The following is a 19196-nucleotide window of genomic DNA, read 5'->3' on the forward strand; positions in this document are numbered from 1 at the left end:
ATGTCGACTTTTTACTAACTGAAAAAAGTCGAAAAATCGAATTTGCATAAAATGCATAAAGTTAAAAAATCGAAAAGTCGACTTTTATCTAAAATTTAGATAAAAGTCGATAAAAGTCGACATTTAGGTAAAAGTCGACTTTTTACATTTAGATTCTAAATGTAAAAAGTCGACTTTTACCTAAATGGGAAAAGTCGATCTTTCGTTTTAACTATAGAACCCTAGTTCCCCGTATTCATACATGCTTAATCAAGTTATTGATGGCGATCTTCATGAATACAAGGGTATATTAATAACATTCTAGAGACTATATCGACTAAAGTCGTGAGATTATATTGACTATAGAATAGAAAATATTTTGATTATAATCTAGAGACAATATAGAAACTATATCGATTATATTCTGGAGATTTTACCGTATACTTAAAATAAAGTATCTATATCGAATATAATATAGATACAATATTGACTATAGAATAGGAAAATATCGAAAAAAGTCTAGACATAATATCGACTATAGTAAAAGATCTATATCGATTGGTGGGAATAAACTCTAGAGACTATGTGGACAACAGTCTTTAGATTTTCTTGAATATATACTAGTTTGGATACTATAGAGAAGAAATAGTTGTAATAAAGGAAATATAGTTTAGATACTAAATTGACTTTGCGAACTGTAAGAATATACTCTCAAGACTATATCGACTATGGACAAAATATTTTTTTTAATATATTTTAGATTCTGCGTTGACTGTATCCTGAGAAGGTCTGACTGCCCGCAAAGTTCTCATACATTGAGAAAAGTCTAGAGATAAAATCGATTGTAGTATATCGATTATAATCTAGGGAATATATAGAAAATAGTCTTGAAACTATATCAGTTATGGTCTGAAGACTATATCGCCAATTGTTTGGAGACTATAGAAAATATATCGACTGTAATTAAGGGATTATAAAAATATAGTCTAAAGACTATATTGATTGTAATATAGAAACTATAGGAATATACTCTAGAGACTATATTGACTGTAGTCTAGAGACTTTCTTGATAATATTCTGGATTCTATAGTCTGAAGCACATCTACCTGCCCGACGAGTTCTTCATACAAGTAGAACTTATTCCAAAGGGCATAGCAGTTGAACCCCCTTCATCGTTATGTGAAATAATTACCAGCCTTGCATTAAGTTTGCACTATTTTCATTATTATTTTTTTTCTTTATCTTTTAGATTCTGTCAATGAATCGTGTTGTTGTCGTCGTAATTTTTTACTTGAAGTTGATTTTTTTCTTCTTCTGTTTACGAAAATGATATTCATTCAAGAGTTTCTTTCATTCATTCGTTCGTTTGTTCAGTCATTCATTGTTTTATTTTATATATATAGTTTTTATTTATAATGTTTTTATTGTTGTAAAATGTTGAATTTTTAATAAGAAACATGATCACTTTAGATGTTTTAGTTGTTGTTGTTTTTAATGTCTGTCTGTCCGTTCGTCGTCAGTCTTATAGATTCTATTTGCAGTACGAGTGTTTATTCGTTTACCGGAAACTAATTATACAGTTCTTTTTTTCTACTTCTTGTAGTAGTTGTTGTTGTTTTAGTTGTGTTTTTTTTTAGTGCAAGTTCGTTTGTTTGTTGTTCTGTGGTGGTAGGCGACATATCTGTTACGCCTTCCTCTTTCCTCTTTTGGGGTGTAACTACTTTTTTAAAAAATCCAACTATTTCTACTTGCACGTTACACTATACCCCGCTCACTATCTTTACTCTTTGTTTTTACGTTAAAGTATCTCTTTACTTAGAAGTTCGTATAAGAAAACAGTAAAATGCCACCACTTTAATACTCATACCGGGATGATCATGTCTTGTGTCTTTTAATTTTCAAGTTTATGCACGTGATGATCATTTCTGTGTTCTGTTTGAGACACAAAAACATTTTATGTATTTTTCATTTAATACCACGAAATAAGGGTTTAAAATATTGATTAAGGTTGTCTGTCTGTCCCTCTGTCGGTTTCTCAAAAAAGGGGTATTTTTAATTTATTCTTTTAAGTATTTAGTTTAATATTTTTTTGAGTGTGTGCATATTAAATGATAATCATCATCTACATCACTCTTAAAACTCTTTTTAATATTTTTTTTATATTATAATATAATATTACTTTTAAATACTTCCTCTTGTTTCCTCCTAAGTTGCGCTCTTTATTCTTCGAGTGTTATAATTTGGCGCCTTTTTGTTAATTTTGTATTTAAAAATTATGAAATTTATGTTTATTTCAGATTCAACGCATGGTTATTAGTGGCGGTAATTTCAAACCCGATACTCTTAAACCCAAGGAAGTAGTTTCATTGCTATTGGATGATGAGGAAATTGAAACAAAATGTAAGTTTTAGAAACATTTTTCTTAAAGATAAATCTTTTATTTGAAATTGTATTTTACAGATCGCCAAAAAGTTGAAAATAACTCTTTAGATGTTTCGGCTTCTACCAGTTCGAAAGATCAGCAGCCAACAATTGCTGAGAAAAAGAAACGTCAACCTAATAAGGTAAGTTGAAATAAGAAGGAAATTTGTAGAAATTTATTTATAAATAACTTTAGAATAGAACTAGAACTGAACTAGAAATGAACTGGAACTGAACTAGAACTGCACTAGAAATGAACTGGAACTGAACTAGAATTGAACTAGAATTGAACTAGAACTGAACTAGAACTAAACTAGAACTAAACTAGAACTGAACTACAACTGAACTAGAACTGAACTAGAACTGAACTAGAACTGAACTAGAACTGAACTAGAACTGAACTAGAACTGAACTAGAACTGAACTAGAACTGAATTAGAACTGAACTAGAACTGAACTAGAACTGAACTAGATCTGAACTAGAACTGAACTAGAACTGAACTAGAACTGAACTAGATCTGAACTAGAACTGAACTAAAACTGAACTAGATCTCAACTGCAACTAAACCATAACAAAGAAAATCAAAGATCACCACTATGTTTTGCTTGTCGATCGCAGCTCTTTTTATTTTCTTGGAAGTTGTAATTGTTATTTCGTTGGTCAGTAAAAATTCAGGAAATTGTTCTTTTCAAAAAAATGTCGTCATATAAAACTCTTATTACCTTTTGATGTATAAATTAAAATTTAAAAGAACAATTTGTTTCATCATTAAATAATTAAAAAAAAAATTCGAGTCATTTCCGATGACACTTCTATGTTAATTTTAAGCTAAAATTAAAGTGCAATGGAACATTTGCTACGTAATTTATAAAACCAACCAAGATCAAGTAGAGAGAAAAAAGTTCATTGTTACAAATATTTCTTAGGTTTTTTTAAAAACAATTTTTTATTAATTTTGTTGCGTGCCACATATAAAATTTAACAGAAACCACCAACAAAAACTTACAAGTCAATATAATGTGGTTGGGTTGGTAGTACAATATTATGATTAAGCCAACTGTAAAACAGACTTTTTAAAAATATACAAAAAAAAAAAAACTACCAAAAAACAACATATAAATAAAAAAGGAATGAATTTCCTTTTCTTGAAACAACAATATAGATTGTTTTCTGTTTCTTCTGGAGTAAAAAGAACTTTGTTTTAGTTTCTTTTTATCCTCAGTTCTTTCTTCGTTTTTCTTTATTCTATAGACAAGAGACATAAAGACGCATAAAACACCATTAATCATAATCACTGTTCCATTGAACGAACAAAAATCATTTAGCGAAACCAAAAATAGAAGGAAAGAAAAAAAAAACTGAAATAAAACAAAAACTACAACCGATCACAAAATCAACAAAAAGCAAGACAAATATATATGAAAACATCAACTTCAAATGCAAAAGATGTAAAAACAACAAAATAAAAAAGTAACCAAGACCCAGACCTTTTTTTCCAAACCTCCAAGAACTTAACTGATTTGTTTTTATATAAAAAGGGAAATGAATGAATGATCGAGTGAGTGAGTGAGTTAGCGAGCGACTGGTCAAATGAATGAATAACAAAAAAATGTGTTAAAACGTTTCCATTTATGTTGCCTTCAAGTTCAAAACTTTTAACTTGAATGATGACTACGAGGTATATAGAGGCTTATGATGGTCAGAGACATTTTGGTTTTAATGCCACACAATAACAATCATAACTAACCAAACGCACTTCAAAACTTCACTTGCAGCAATTGCTTTTTGTTATTATTTCCATGGCACTTTACTTTAGTAGTTTTTTCTCTTTTTATTTGGAGCTATTTAGAAGTAAAGTACTTACACCACAATTGCTTTCCAAAGCATATTACGTTAGCGTGGCATGAGTAGCATCAGGTTGTTTATTGTTGTTGTTACTTTTGTTAATCACCATGACCATGACAAGTTTGGCCAAAAGTGGTCTTTATTATGAACCGAAGTTCAATGAAATAAATAGATAATAAGGATACAATATCTATATCCTTGAGATCTAAAACATACCTTTCTTTTGTTCTAGTTCCGTTCTAGTTCTGTTCTAGTTCTGTTCTAGTTCTGTTCTAGTTCTGTTCTAGTTCTGTTCTAGTTCTAGTTATGTTCTAGTTCTGTTCTAGTTCTGTTCTAGTTCTGTTCTAGTTCTGTTCTAGTTCTGTTCTAGTTCTGTTCTAGTTCTGTTCTAGTTCTGTTCTAGTTCTGTTCTAGTTCTGTTCTAGTTCTGTTCTAGTTCTATTCTAGTTCTATTCTAGTTATATTCTAGTTCTATTCTAGTTCTGTCCTAATTCTGTTTTAGTTCCATTCTAAGTCTGTTCTAATTCTAGAGTTTAAATGTTTAATTGATTAATTTATGACTCTAATAGCACGACTTTAAAATAATTACTTTTTTATCTTTAAATAATACTTTCCCACCTTTAAAGTAAACCAAATAGCACCCCACCCACACTCGTAACCTGCTGCTGGCAACTATCAGCAAGAGTTCTTGCTGTTCTGCTTGTCAATTGTCAGAACTGGTGAATAACCTTTTTTCTCAAGTTGTTTTGATATAACGTTGTTATCGTTATTATTGTTTTGCAAATCATAATACGATCTCATCGTATCGTCATTTCACTTTAAATAAAAATTATCTGCACCAGTAGCTCATGTAAATGCAACCACTTAATCTCAGCACAACTAATGAATGAATAAATGAATAGAAAGAAAAGTAGCAGCAGTAAGTAGCTGTAGAAAAGAACTCTTTAAATTAAATTAATAATTTTCTACAGTTACCACGCCGTATTTCATATTTGATTTAAGCAAAACTTAACTACAATAATTTGTCTACGGCATTCGTCACCATCGTAGCAACATCGTTGTATACTTTTCATCAATTGACAACTTTAGGCTTAAAAGACATGGATAGCAAAAGCAGCAAAATGTTGCAGTTAGCAGTAGAAAAAATCATTAAATAAGTAGCATGGCTAAGAAGAAAAAAGCAGGGCGCTCCTTAACATTACGTGCACCAATTTTTACCTTCTACGTTATTTTTTCTCTCGTTCTATTATTGAGTGTGTGTTCGCTAAACTTGGTTTACAATTTAATGCACTTTATTTTAGTTGTTGTTGTGCTAGTTGCACTATTAACGCTGCACCAGTTGTCTGCTTTTGTGCATAAACATTTCCAAATTGCTGGCAACATTGTGTGGCAGTCTTTTTGTATTCTTAAAGGTTTCGTTTTTTCCGCAGTCGCATTTTAGTTTTCTTGTTATTTTTATTGTGTCGTAGAAAAATAATTTTCAATTTACATTGTTACAAATTTCAATTGGAGGGGAACTAAAATTATAAAGTTATAATTTGCATTACACCGTTTGTTGATTTTGTCAAAAAATTATTTTTCTCATATAGTGATTCTTGTAAAATTTTTGATTTTTTGAAGAATTTCGATATTGAGAAAATTAAACTTTTGTGGGGAGTTTTTGATATTTTAGTTAATATTCGATTTAATAGGAAAACTTAGGTTTCATTTTAATTTTAGCTCAGTTTAAGTCTCACACTGGCAGTTCTAGTTCAATTCTAGTTCAGTTCAGTTTTAGTTTAGTTCTAGTTCAGTTCTATCTCAGTTCTAGTTCAGTTCTAATTAAATTTTAGTTCTAGTTCAGTTCTGGTTCAGTTCTAGTTAAGTTCAGTTTTAGTTCAGTTCTAGTTAAGTTCCAGTTCAGTTCTAGTTAAGTTGTAGTTCAGTTCTATTTCAGTTCTAGGTTAGGTCTAGTTCACTTCTAGTTCAGTTCTAGTTCTGTTCTAGTTCTGTTCTAGTTCTGTTCTAGTTCTGTTCTAGTTCTGTTCTAGTTCTGTTCTAGTTCTGTTCTAGTTCTGTTCTAGTTCTAGTTCTGTTCTAGTTCTAGTTCTGTTCTAGTTCTGTTCTAGTTCTGTTCTAGTTCTGTTCTAGTTCTAGTTCTAGTTCTGTTCTAGTTCTGTTCTTGTTCTGTTCTAGTTCTGTTCTAGTTCTTATCTAGTTCTGTTCTAGTTCTGTTCTAGTTCAGTTCTAGTTCTTGTTTAGTTCTAGTTCAGTTCAAGTTCAGTTCGTGTTCAGTTTAGGTTAGGTCTAGTTCACTTCTAGTTATGTTCTAGTTCTGTTTAAAAGCTAAAGATTGCCACTGAAAGTTAAAACTAACCAAGATAATTTTCGAACTAGAATATATCTCTGCTTAAAGGAAACAGTGCAATAAAATTGCAATGACACCTCAAATGTAAAAATTGTATGAATAAGCAATAAATGTCAGAGGGTTTTATTTAAAATAAATATTCTTATTAACAAAAAAGTAGTTTTTTATGTAAAATAACAAGCTTGAATAATTTTGTAACAAGTTTAACTACAAAAATTTATTTGAAAAAGGGGATCTTTATTTATGAAGAAACTAAAAACTGAAACTGATTTCAGATTAAAAAATACTTCCGTTTTTAATAACCCTTTTTTTAAATTAATTTATTGCAGACTGCAGCTACTACAACATTACCAACAGGAGGTATTACCATACCAGCCACTCCTCCAGCCATAACTAACTTTTCTGCTAGTACGCTGGCTGGTGGTGATGATTTATCAAATACTTCACCCTTGGCTAAACGTTTAAAATTGGAAATACCAAATAATACAGCAGCTATAGATGATGATTCTATAGATGTGGCGGCATCTGAAACATCGAGTACCTCTTTACATATAAATAATAGTGAAACTTTACAACAACAGCCGCTGCAGCAACAACATAATGAAGATTCTGAAAATGAGGCTTTAATTGTAGATTGTGAAAGTCCCATGCAACAGGGCAACGAATCACCAAGTAAGTCAAACACATTTTTATTTTATTTTCATTATTATTCTTTTATTTTATTAACTCTTGTTGATCTTTAATGATCTATTTAAATAATTTTATTGGAGAGTTTTTTGTTAAACAAAGTTTAACAACAGTGAGTTAAGTGTACAGTGAGTGTGTGTGTGTGTCAAGTGTTTAAACAAAAAAACAAAGGAAAAAAGCTAAAGAAAAGTTTTTACTACAGTTGTCAAATTTTTTTATTACTACACATTATATCAATGTAGTACATCATAAAACATCAGTGTATTGTATTGTAAATTTTAACCCAACATCGCTTATGCGTTTGGCATATCTAAAGAGGTGACCAAATGTATACACAAGTTAACAATCCGTTTTTGTTCTCAATAAATATATGTTCACCATAAATAAATTAGTTTATCGTCGTGTTAGCTTTTGTTTAGCAAAACAAAATGCTCTACATGAAATGTTTATCCAATAAACTCCGATTTAATTTTACTGATTTTGTGTTGATAAAATATTTAATCTAACGACAATGGCCGATGGCCAAAAAGCACAATGTGTGGAAATTAAAATTTCATGGTAGCTTTTAATGGTGATATAAAAAAAGTGTGGTTATGTTTTTATTTGTTATAATACCCACTTGTGTGTATTGTTTTTCTTGTCTTTTCTTAAAATTCACTTTCAAATGTGCTTTTTGTTTTGAGAAAATTTATTGCATCAAATAAAAATTAATTAAGGTTCCTATTCAGGGGAAACATTATGAAAATCTACCACCTAATAAACAAGATTTTGTCACCAGTTTTAAACAATTAAAATTAAATAAATTTTCAAACATAAACTCTTTTGAAATTTACCTAATTAGCAAAGTCTATAATTTTCATAAAAGTGTACTGAAAGTTATGAGAAATTTATAGTTTCCGAAATATTTCTTCTACGTTATTAAACCTGGAATTGCATTAAATCTTCAAACTAACTGGTCTTCTTAATTTCCTATCACTTCTTCCACATCACTGACACTGCAACTTGTATTTGTGTATTCATGCTGACAAAATAAAAAGCTACAAAAATCTCCCGTTTTATTTCAAATACCGATTACTCAATTGCAGCTAAATAAAAAGAACATGTATTACTTTAATTTAAATACGTATATATTCATTGTACAATAAGCAGTCAATAACTACTTTGTAGTTTTTGCATACAGTTGCAGCACTAAGCCGATATCTGAAAACGGGCAAGTCAATAATAAGACCAACTGGAATTAATAAGACTTTGTAACAGTAAAAAAAACTTAAGCTTTGACTTCTATAAGTCTCTCTGAACTAAGTATAAACCTTAGCTCGAATACAGCTTTAAAATGTTTTCTTTTATATTAATTTGAAAAATATTTGTACATCTTTTTGAATTATAATCTAAGTAAAGGATTGTTGACCCCTCTGAGGACTCAACTTAGCTTTGCACCACTTTTTAACGGTGTTTTTTAGAAATGGTGCCGAAAGCTTGGTCAGTGCTTAAATAAAAACTATATATCGGAATGCTATTGGGATAACAAGTCTAAAATATTAATTTTAAAATAATACCTGATCACTTATGTCTATGGAAGGATATCAACTGTTTACATCTTCAGCTTTACTCTCTTGCCACCGCCCTAAAGAATTGGTGTGTACGGCGAAAAGCTTTTGATCGTGGTCCACATATTTTGGAGCGTTCCGGCAACATTATCGATAAAACCTTTTGATATTTTTAAGATCTGATACATCAACCATTCAATAGTGTTTGAATCCAGAAGTATGTCAAGTAAAAAAAAGTCACACAGTTCAAATAATGGACATGTTTAGAATTACAATTGGAGCACTATATACATGGTCCTACTAAAGAAGACTACAGAAGATTATGAGTTTGCTTCCCAGTCAAAAAAGTCATACAATTTAAATAACGGACGCGTTTAGAATTACTATTGGAGCACTTAATCCAAGGTCCTTCCAATGAAGATTTCAGAAGATTATGAGTCTGCTTCCCAGTCAAAAAAGTCACACAATTCAAATAATGGACGCGTTTAGAATTACTATTGGTGCACTTAATCCATGGTCCTTCTATAGAAGATTTTAGAAGGCTATGACTCTGCTTCTAAGATTAAAATTTGAAGCTCTCAAAGTTCATGCTTTACTCTCAAGTAATTTGGAATTACTCGATCAATCTGTTGAACTGGCCCTAGCTACATCTACGATGATTCCAGAAACTTTTTGTGGGATTAACAAGTCTTAAAACATAACATCGATCGAAAGAGGATAAGAAACTGCAGATCACAATGTTAATAATTGGAAATTACATCATTACACCGCTTTCTTATCGTCACTAGTTTAAGTTGTCGAACGCTAAAGAGGAACACATTTCGCTTTTACTCTGCTCTAAGGGAATGTTCTTTCCAAGAGAAAAATATCTACTTAATACAACTGTGGCAGAGTTTACAATATTTCTATAAAATAAGAACTTCCAAAGAAGTAAAATTTACTACATGGAAGTACTGAAAAATACCTGAAGAACTGATGATTTTAAAGCAGTCTTGTCATAGGAGGGATGTTCTTTTTATTTAATTCCAAATTCACTACTACTAAAGTCATTCTCAAGAAGCAATTTTTATGCTCTTGTTTCGAAAGTTATTCGTAAGTGAAATTGTATTATTATAGAAAACAACTAATTTGATTTCAATAATATTAACATTAAATAAACTGAAGCCCAAAAATAAAAACAAAAATTTTATTCAGCATACAAAATTAACCTTTTTTTCTCTTCTTTGGAAGCCATAAAACATCACTTCCACAGAAGTTAAGAAAATTCACTAATTGCTACTTTTGAAGTACAGATAAATGTTATTCTTTTAGAAGTACTTCGCTTTAATTTTGGTGGGAATTTAATATTAATAATTATAGTTGGTCCCATCTATCTGCCAACCACAAAGCTTGTGGGATGCAACATTTTAAGTCTTAAAGAAGTAAAATAGACAGTAAATAGATATAGTAGGAAAAATTATTGCAAAAATGTTTTTGCCGATTGTTTTTTTTTTTTCATTTCGCTTACATTTGAGTAAATTGTAATCGCTTATTTAAAAAGCAATGACAATTAACATACTTAACCAACAGGTAAACAAACAAATAGATATGGTCAATCATATATATAGAAACGGATAAATAAACATACATATATGGGGGGACAAACACAAAGGTGGTCATATATAAACAAATGATATAAATCTTGGAAGTTGCACCAAAACCAATTGAAAACACAATTCTGACACAGAGGAAAAAAACAGCAACATAATTGGAAAGTTTTTTTTGTAGATGTTTTTCTTACAATTTCTTAATAATGTTGACAATTTGTTGAAGTATGTTTTTTTTGAGTATATGATCTTTCAAAAAAAAAAAAAAAAATAAGAAACAAATATCTTACAAGTGCTTAAACAAACTCTAATGACAACAATTACCAGAATTGCTTGCGAGAGAGAGAGAAAAAAACAAAACATGTTGACAACTTGAGGAGATCCATGTTAAAGAAAGATATAAAACTTTGATCCATTTTAATGGACAACAATAAAACTTTCTAGTAGAAGTAGGTAGTAGTAGTTGTTGTTGTTGTTGTTGGTAGCCATTTCGTATGTTAGCCTGGCTTTTGTTTTTAATGCGTTTTGGTATACAAATTCAATGAGGTTTTTTTTTTGCCCATTTCATTTGGGAGTTGTTGTGGATTTGTCGGTAGGATTATATTGCTTTTGTTTATGTAGCAGTTGTACAATTGCTGAACAATATGTTGGACTTGTATGCAAATTTTGACGTTTTTTCTATCAGTTAAATCAATTTGCAATTTGTTAAACTAATTTAAATTTTTAGCCAAAATAATGTGAGACTAATTGTTCAGGAAATAATAAAGAAAAATACATTTAACATTTATTGATTTGAAGTATTTTTAATCAAAATTAAACTACTTACAGGAGTAGTTTTTTTTTGCTGTTGTTTTGTAATGATACTCTGTGGTTAGTAGTGGGAACGTTACAGATCTTCATAGTGATCTTTTGCCATACATATACTCATTCGTTAATGTATTGTGTGGTCCATTTGCCGATCGACTACAAATGGGTGTGTTCGTGATAAGAGTCGTGTGCTGTGTGAAAATAAACTGGTATCGGGAATGATCCAGGAACACATTTCATTATAGTATCTATAGAACAGTGAAATACTTTGGTCAATAATCTGGGAGTTTATTTAAATTCTAAGTTAATCAATAATCGTTGTAATCTTTCAACTCCAATTTGATCAATATTGTTTAATTTGTTTAAACTTTGGATTAGGTTTCTTGATTTAACTTAAACAGTAGATTGAACCGTAATAAACTCAAATATCTTCAATTTATTTAAACTTCGGTTCTTTAAATAATCTTTATTTTATTAGAACTTCGGTTTGATCAATACTCATAAATTTAGTTAAACTCATGATGAGTCAATAATCTTGAATTTATTAAACTTACTTACTTCAATTTAATTGACTTTTCTGGTTTTACTTAAACTGTAGTAATAGTGGTTCATGGGCTTATATTGATCTTGAGTTTATCTAAACTTTAATTTGATAAAAAATCAATGGTTTATTTAATCATCTGAAGTGATAATATTTATTTAAACTGCAATTTGATAAAAAAAATCTTTGCGGTTTAATCTATACTCTTGTTTTCAGTTAAACTCCAGATGAATTAATAATGTTGAATTTAATTAACTTTAGTTTACTTTAATTTTATTGATTTTACTGGTTTTACTTAAACTTTAGTTTGAGCTGAATCGTGGTTTTATGTTTTCAAATAATCTGTGTTTTTTTAACTATGATTTTGTCAATACTCTTGAAGTTTTACTTAAACTGTAGTTTAAACAGCAATTGTAGGTTTATTTTCCCCGCAGTGTGATATAATAATCTTGAGTTTATTTAAAGTGCAATTTTATAAATAATCTTTGGCTTATTTAAATTGTGGTTTAATTTATACTCTTGATTTTAGTTAAACTCCAGATGGATTAATAATTCTGGATTTATTTAACTTCTGTTTACTTTAATTTAATCGACTTTGCTGATTTTACTTAAACTATAGTTTGTTGTTGGATTTGTTTTAACTTTGGTTTGATCATTACTGTTGAATTTAAACTCCAGATAGCTTAATAAATTTGGATTTATTTAACTTTAGTTTAGTCAATATAATTAATTCTAATTAAATCAATAGTGTTTGGTTTATACTCGTATTTAATCCACAATTTTGATTTCAATTAAACATCAGTGTGATCAATGATCTTGTGTTTATTTAAATTTTACTTTTATCAGTAATCTAGGGTTTTATTTAAACTTTTGTTTGTTCCATAATCTGGAGTTTATTTAAACTATTTTTTTTTCAAAAATGCCGTTAATTTAATCTTTAATAAGCTTGAGTTTATTTAAGCTCCAATATGATTTATATAATTTGACATCATCTTGGTTTAATCTTGAGATCTTTTATTTAAACTGTTTTGCTAAAAATTTTGAGTTAAACTTAAGTTTCGTCAATAACTATAGGTTTTTTAGTCCATGAACGTGATTCCAATTTGATATATAAAAAAAGGTTTATTTAAACTTTAATTTAATTAATCGTTGGATTAACTATTAAATCGATTTAAACCTAAATTTTCATATATTTTTAAATTTTTATAAAAGAAAAATGTTTTGTTCACATTATCCTTTATGACCTGAACTTGTTCATATTTTTTTAACATTTTATGATATTTTATAAATTGAAAATTTTTTCTAGCATTTTATTTTTAATCTCTGATTTCATGACTTCATTGTTTTGTTTGAAAAAAAAGAACACAATATTTTCATTTGTTTGAGGTGCAGTCAGTTTATTGTTGTATGTAGTGTGTGACAAATTTTTCAATTTTCCCAAAAAAAATAAGTATCAAACACAATCTCTCTTTCTCGCCATGGCTTTAACATTTTAGACCAAAATCTATTAAAACAAAAAAAAAAATAATAACCTAAAAGAAGCTCAAGCAATAAAACCTGACAACCTACAAATAAATATGAAAAAAAACTCAAAACACCATGAAATCCACTAGAATAAATATTAAAGAAATAAAATATTTTCTTATTTTTTTGGAGGATTTTTTTATTTTTATTTCTATGTTGATTTACATAAATTTATGCAATTTTTTGGAGATCGCGTGAACCACGAATATTGTTAGCTTCTTATGTTAATCTTATGAATTTTTGATGAATTTCCCTTTGGTTTAACCTCCTATTATATTATAGTCAAGTCGCCTTCAATATGCTTGGTGGTGGCAAGTTAGTTTGAGTTGGTAGTTTATGTTTAGGACTTAAAATGTTGCAGCAACAAAGATCATTTAATATTTTCATTTCTCTCTTCAAGATCGAAATTCTTACTCCAAAGATTCATTTTATATCATGTTGTATTAACAGTTGTCCCAACTGGTTTGTATATTAGTCCATCAGTTTACAGATTGCGAGTTTAAATCTAGGTTTTGTCGTTTTTATTATATTTTCCTTAATTGTTCAATAGCTCTTTCCACAGTCGTCCTTTACCTTTAGCCAGTAAATAAAGCAAATATTTACCTTTTCATGTTTCTGTAAATTATTTCCAAATTATTTTTAATAATTTTCTTTCTTTTATACCAACCATAAAAAGGGGTTAATTTAATAAAGACGAAAAACAATATTTATTTCACTAAAAGTAAAAGAAAGTTGATTTTTTTCTCGTCTGCCTGTAAAACTATAATTAAATTAAATTGAAATCAATTTGAAAACCCAGACTCCTTAACGAAAAAAGAAAAAAAATATAAAATATTTTTCTATGATTTTTCCCAACTAAAAGCGCATTCCTGACCATGTTAAATATCATTCTTCTCATTGTAACCATCTTGTCTGTCTGTCCATGTCTTAATCATTTATTCATTATCTGTGTCTGTCTGACTGGTTAACTGTTACTGTTGTTTGTTGTCTATGACTACGTGTTGGCTTTTTTCCACACTTTCCATGGATTTTATTTTGGTATCAATTTTTTTTATTTTTAGTTTTTCTTCTCATTATTGACCAAGGATGCATTTTTGTTTAACATTAAAAGTAAAATTTTTTTGTTCCACTTTTTCTTGTAAATGCAAAAAATGGGTCAATTTATTCTTCAAAATTTTATTTTCATAGAGATAAAGTGTGTTTTGCTTAATTATTTTTATATAATTTAAGTTGATTATTATGAGTTTTAACTGCACTATGGGAAAAAATACATTTTAGTTCTACTTCAGTCCAGTCTTAGTTCTGTTCTGTTCTAGTTCTGTTCTAGTTCTGTTCTAGTTCTGTTCTAGTTCTGTTCTAGTTCTGTTCTAGTTCTGTTCTAGTTCTGTTCTAGTTCTGTTCTAGTTCTGTTCTAGTTCTGTTCTAGTTCTGTTCTAGTTCTGTTCTAGTTCTGTTCTAGTTCTTTTCTAGTACTGTACTAGTTCTGTTCTAGTTCTGTTCTAGTTCTGTTCAAGTTCTGTTCTAGTTCTGTTCTAGTTCTGTTCTAGTTCAGTTCCGTTCTGTTGTGTTGTGTTCTGATCTAGTTCTTTTCTAGTTCTGCTCTAGTTCTGTTCTAGTTCTGTTCTAGTTCTGTTCTAGTTCTGTTCTAGTTCTGTTCTAGTTCTGTTCTAGTTCTGTTCTAGTTCTGTTCTAGTTCTGTTCTAGTTCTGTTCTAGTTCTGTTCTAGTTCTGTTCTAGTTCTGTTCTAATTCTGTTCTAGTTCTGTTCTAGTTCTGTTCTAGTTCTGTTCTAGTTCTGTTCTCGTTCTGTTCTAGTTCTGTTCTAGTTCTGTTCTAGTTCTGTTCTAGTTCTGTTCTAGTTCTGTTCTAGTTCTGTTCTAGTTCTGTTCTAGTTCAGTTCCGTTCTGTTGTGTTGTGTTCTGATCTAGTTCTTTTCTAGTTCTGCTCTAGTTCTGTTCTAGTTCTGTTCTAGTTCTGTTCTAGTTCTGTTCTAGTTCTGTTCTAGTTCTGTTCTAGTTCTGTTCTAGTTCTGTTCTAGTTCTGTTCTAGTTCTGTTCTAGTTCTGTTCTAGTTCTGTTCTAGTTCTGTTCTAGTTCTGTTCTAGTTCTGTTCTAGTTCTGTTCTAGTTCTGTTCTAGTTCTGTTCTAGTTCTGTTCTAGTTCTGTTCTAGTTCTGTTCTAGTTCTGTTCTAGTTCTGTTCTAGTTCTAGTTCTGTTCTAGTTCTGTTCTAGTTCTGTTCTGTTCTAGTTCTGTTCTAGTTCTGTTCTAGTTCTGTTCTAGTTCTGTTTTAGTTTTGTTCTAGTTTTGTTCTAGTTCTGTTCTATTTCTGTTCCAGTTCTGTTCTAGTTCTGTTCTAGTTCTGTTCTAGTTCTGTTCTAGTTCTGTTCTAGTTCTGTTTAAGTTCTCTTCTAGTTCTAGTTCTGTTCTAGTTCTGTTTTAGTTCTCTTCTAGTTCTAGTTCTGTTCTAGTTTACTTCTAAATCCTTTCTAGTTGAATTCTAGTTAAGTTCTAATTCAGTTCTAGTTCATTTCTAGTTCTATTCTGGTGATGTCGTGTTACCTTTGAAAAACTTAATTGTTTTAAAAACTCTGTGTTTTTTTTCGCTTAACGTTGGCAATCTGTTTTACTTATTTATTTTACTCCTTTGTTTACATTTAAATTTCTGTTGTGTTTGTTGTTGTTGTTTTGTTACTGCTGTTAGTAAGTACTTCATCCACTCGGTTCATGCTTTAGATTTTATTTAGTGGTGCACTTGTACCAAGTGTATATATGAAATGGATCAACAACTAAGAAATGGAATAAAAAGAAAAATGCGTGCAAAGCATTCAAATTAAAAGCTTAAACGTGCGTTTTATTACTTGTACTTTTGTTTTTGTTGCCTTAAAGCAACAACCAGACCAAACAAACCATTCAAATAGCAAATAACAAGCAACAACTACAACTTACTGTTGTAAATGTATTACTTACTATGAAATAAAGTATAAGAAGACTCAGTATATGAAGTGTTTGTATGTTTGGATGTGCGTGTAGTTGTGGTAATTGCAGTGTTATTATTATATCAGTTGTTTGTTTTAGTTTGCCGGCCTGAAGCCTGGCACCTCTCTTTCTACCATCATCTATGCTGCCACCATCATCATTATTTATTTTTTTTGTTATGTTAATAAATGAATAAAACAATTTGTTATTCATTTCGTTTTATTATTTAATAATAATTTCTTTTTTAGTTTTTTTTGTTAGTTTATTATATATTTTTTCCTATTTAAATTCCATCACACAAAACCCACACTCGCACTAATACTAAAACATCTATTTGTTAAAAATTTTAAATGAATTGTTTTCCGCACTTTTTTCAGTGCTTCTGTTCCTTGTACGAAACACGTGCCGTTTATAATTAATTAAAATATTAGTTTTCTATTAAATTGAATAATGTTTGTTGTTGTTATTTAGTTTTCATAACTTTTCTTTTGTTACAACAATATAAAAAAACGTTACTGTATGAGTATTACATGGAAATTTTAATATGTATGTATTTATGTATATAGTTTAATGGAGATTCAATGAAATAAAAATTTGAATTGTTCGAAAGGGGAGAAATGGGTGAGAGTAAAGATAGTGGGTTGTATTTACAAGTTAAACTTTAAGCGGTATTTTAATGCGGGCTTAGAGAATTACTATTTTATGCTCCATTGAATGGAACTTTTCGAATGTAAGAAATCTATAAAAAGTTAGAAATTGTTATTTGAAAATTTGTATGATGCAGTTGTGAACTGCATCTGCAACTGCATATAAAATAGTTTTGCAACAAGCGAACTTGTTTCACAGTTCACCTTTAGTTGAAGCTATTGTTCTGTACTGGTTATGTTCTAGTTCTGTTCTAGTTCTGTTCTAGTTCTGTTCTAGTTCTGTTCTAGTTCTGTTCTAGTTCTGTTCTAGTTCTGTTCTAGTTCTGTTCTAGTTCTGTTCTAGTTCTGTTCTAGTTCTGTTCTAGTTCTGTTCTAGTTCTGTTCTAGTTCTGTTCTAGTTGTTCTAGTTCTGTTCTAGTTCCTGTTCTAGTTCTGTTTAGTTCTGTTCTTGTTCTGTTCTAGTTCTGTTCTAGTTTCTGTTCTAGTTCTGTTCTAGTTCTGTTCTAGTTCTGTTCTAGTTCTGTTCTAGTTCTGTTCTAGTTCTGTTCTAGTTCTGTTCTAGTTCTGTTCTAGTTCTGTTCTAGTTCTGTTCTAGTTCTGTTCTAGTTCTGTTCTAGTTCTGTTCTAGTTCTGTTCTAGTTCTGTTCTAGTTCTGTTCTAGTTCTGTCTAGTTCTGTTCTAGTTCTGTTCTAGTTCTGTTCTAGTTCTGTTCTAGTTCTGTTCTAGTACTGTTCTAGTTCTGTTCTAGTTCTGTTCTAGTTCTGTTCTAGTTCTGTTCTAGTTTTGTTCTAGTTCTGTTCTAGTTCTGTTCTAGTTCTGTTCTAGTTCTGTTCTAGTTCTGTTCTAGTTCTGTTCTAGTTCTGTTCTAGTTCTGTTCTAGTTCTGTTCTAGTTCTGTTCTAGTTCTGTTCTAGTTCTGTTCTAGTTCTGTTCTAGTTCTGTTCTAGTTCTGTTTAGTTCTGTTCTAGTTCTGTTCTAGTTCTGTTCTAGTTCTGTTCTAGTTCTGTTCTAGTTCTGTTCTAGTTCTGTTCTAGTTCTGTTCTAGTTCTGTTCTAGTTCTGTTCTAGTTCTGTTCTAGTTCTGTTCTAGTTTTGTTCTAGTTCTGTTCTAGTTCTGTTCTAGTACTGTTCTAGTTCTGTTCTAGTTCTGTTCTAGTTCTGTTCTAGTTCTGTTCTAGTTCTGTTCTAGTTCTGTTCTAGTTCTGTTCTAGTGCTGTTCTAGTTCTGTTCTAGTTCTGTTCTAGTTCTGTTCTAGTTCTGTTCTAGTTCTGTTCTAGTTCTGTTCTAGTTCTGTTCTAGTTCTGTTCTTCTAGTTCTGTTCTAGTTCTGTTCTAGTTCTGTTCTAGTTCTGTTCTAGTTCTGTTCTAGTTCTGTTCTAGTTCTGTTCTAGTTCTGTTCTAGTTCTGTTCTAGTTCTGTTCTAGTTCTGTTCTAGTTCTGTTCTAGTTCTGTTCTGTTCTAGTTCTGTTCTAGTTCTGTTCTAGTTCTGTTCTGTACTGTTCTAGTTCTGTTCTAGTTCTGTTCTAGTTCTGTTCTAGTTCTGTTCTAGTACTGTTCTAGTTCTGTTCTAGTTCTGTTCTAGTTCTGTTCTAGTTCTGTTCTAGTGCTGTTCTAGTTCTGTTCTAGTTCTGTTCTAGTTCTGTTTTCTAGTTCTGTTCTAGTTCTGTTCTAGTTCTGTTCTAGTTCTGTTCTAGTTCTGTTCTAGTTCTGTTCTAGTTCTGTTCTAGTTCTGTTCTAGTTCTGTTCTAGTTCTGTTCTAGTTATGTTCTAGTTATGTTCTAGTTCTGTTCTAGTTCTGTTCTAGTTCTGTTTTAGTTCTGTTTAGTTCTGTTCTATTTCTGTTCTAGTTCTGTTCTAGTTCTGTTCTAGTTCTGTTCTAGTTCTGTTCTAGTTCTGTTCTAGTTCTGTTCTAGTTCTGTTCTAGTTCTGTTCTAGTTCTAGTTCTGTTTCTGTTCTGTTCTAGTTCTGTTCTAGTTCTGTTCTAGTTCTGTTCTAGTTCTGTTCTAGTTCTGTTCTAGTTCTGTTCTAGTTCTGTTCTAGTTCTGTTCTAGTTCTGTTCTAGTTCTGTTCTAGTTCTGTTCTAGTTCTGTTCTAGTTCTGTTCTAGTTCTGTTCTAGTGCTGTTCTAGTTCTGTTCTAGTTCTGTTCTAGTTCTGTTCTTGTTCTGTTCTAGTTCTGTTCTAGTTCTGTTCTTGTTCTGTTCTAGTTCTGTTCTAGTTCTGTTCTAGTTCTGTTCTAGTTCTGTTCTAGTTCTGTTCTAGTTCTGTTCTAGTTCTGTTCTAGTTCTGTTCTAG

The 19196-nt window shown here is 30.2% G+C and overlaps 1 protein-coding gene across 1 annotated transcript in view; it reads left to right on the plus strand.

The window, feature by feature from the left end:
• Positions 1-19196, plus strand: part of LOC111681818 (chromatin-remodeling ATPase INO80) — a 77478-nt gene that overhangs the window by 44545 nt on the left and 13737 nt on the right. The window contains exons 12-14 of the mRNA XM_046948373.1: positions 2277-2379; positions 2440-2543; positions 6922-7264. Of these exons, the coding sequence (XP_046804329.1) occupies positions 2277-2379; positions 2440-2543; positions 6922-7264 (550 nt within the window). The remainder of the gene's footprint in view (positions 1-2276; positions 2380-2439; positions 2544-6921; positions 7265-19196) is intronic.

Source organism: Lucilia cuprina, chromosome 4 (genome assembly GCF_022045245.1).
Source record: "Lucilia cuprina isolate Lc7/37 chromosome 4, ASM2204524v1, whole genome shotgun sequence".
Lineage (NCBI taxonomy): Eukaryota > Metazoa > Arthropoda > Insecta > Diptera > Calliphoridae > Lucilia > Lucilia cuprina.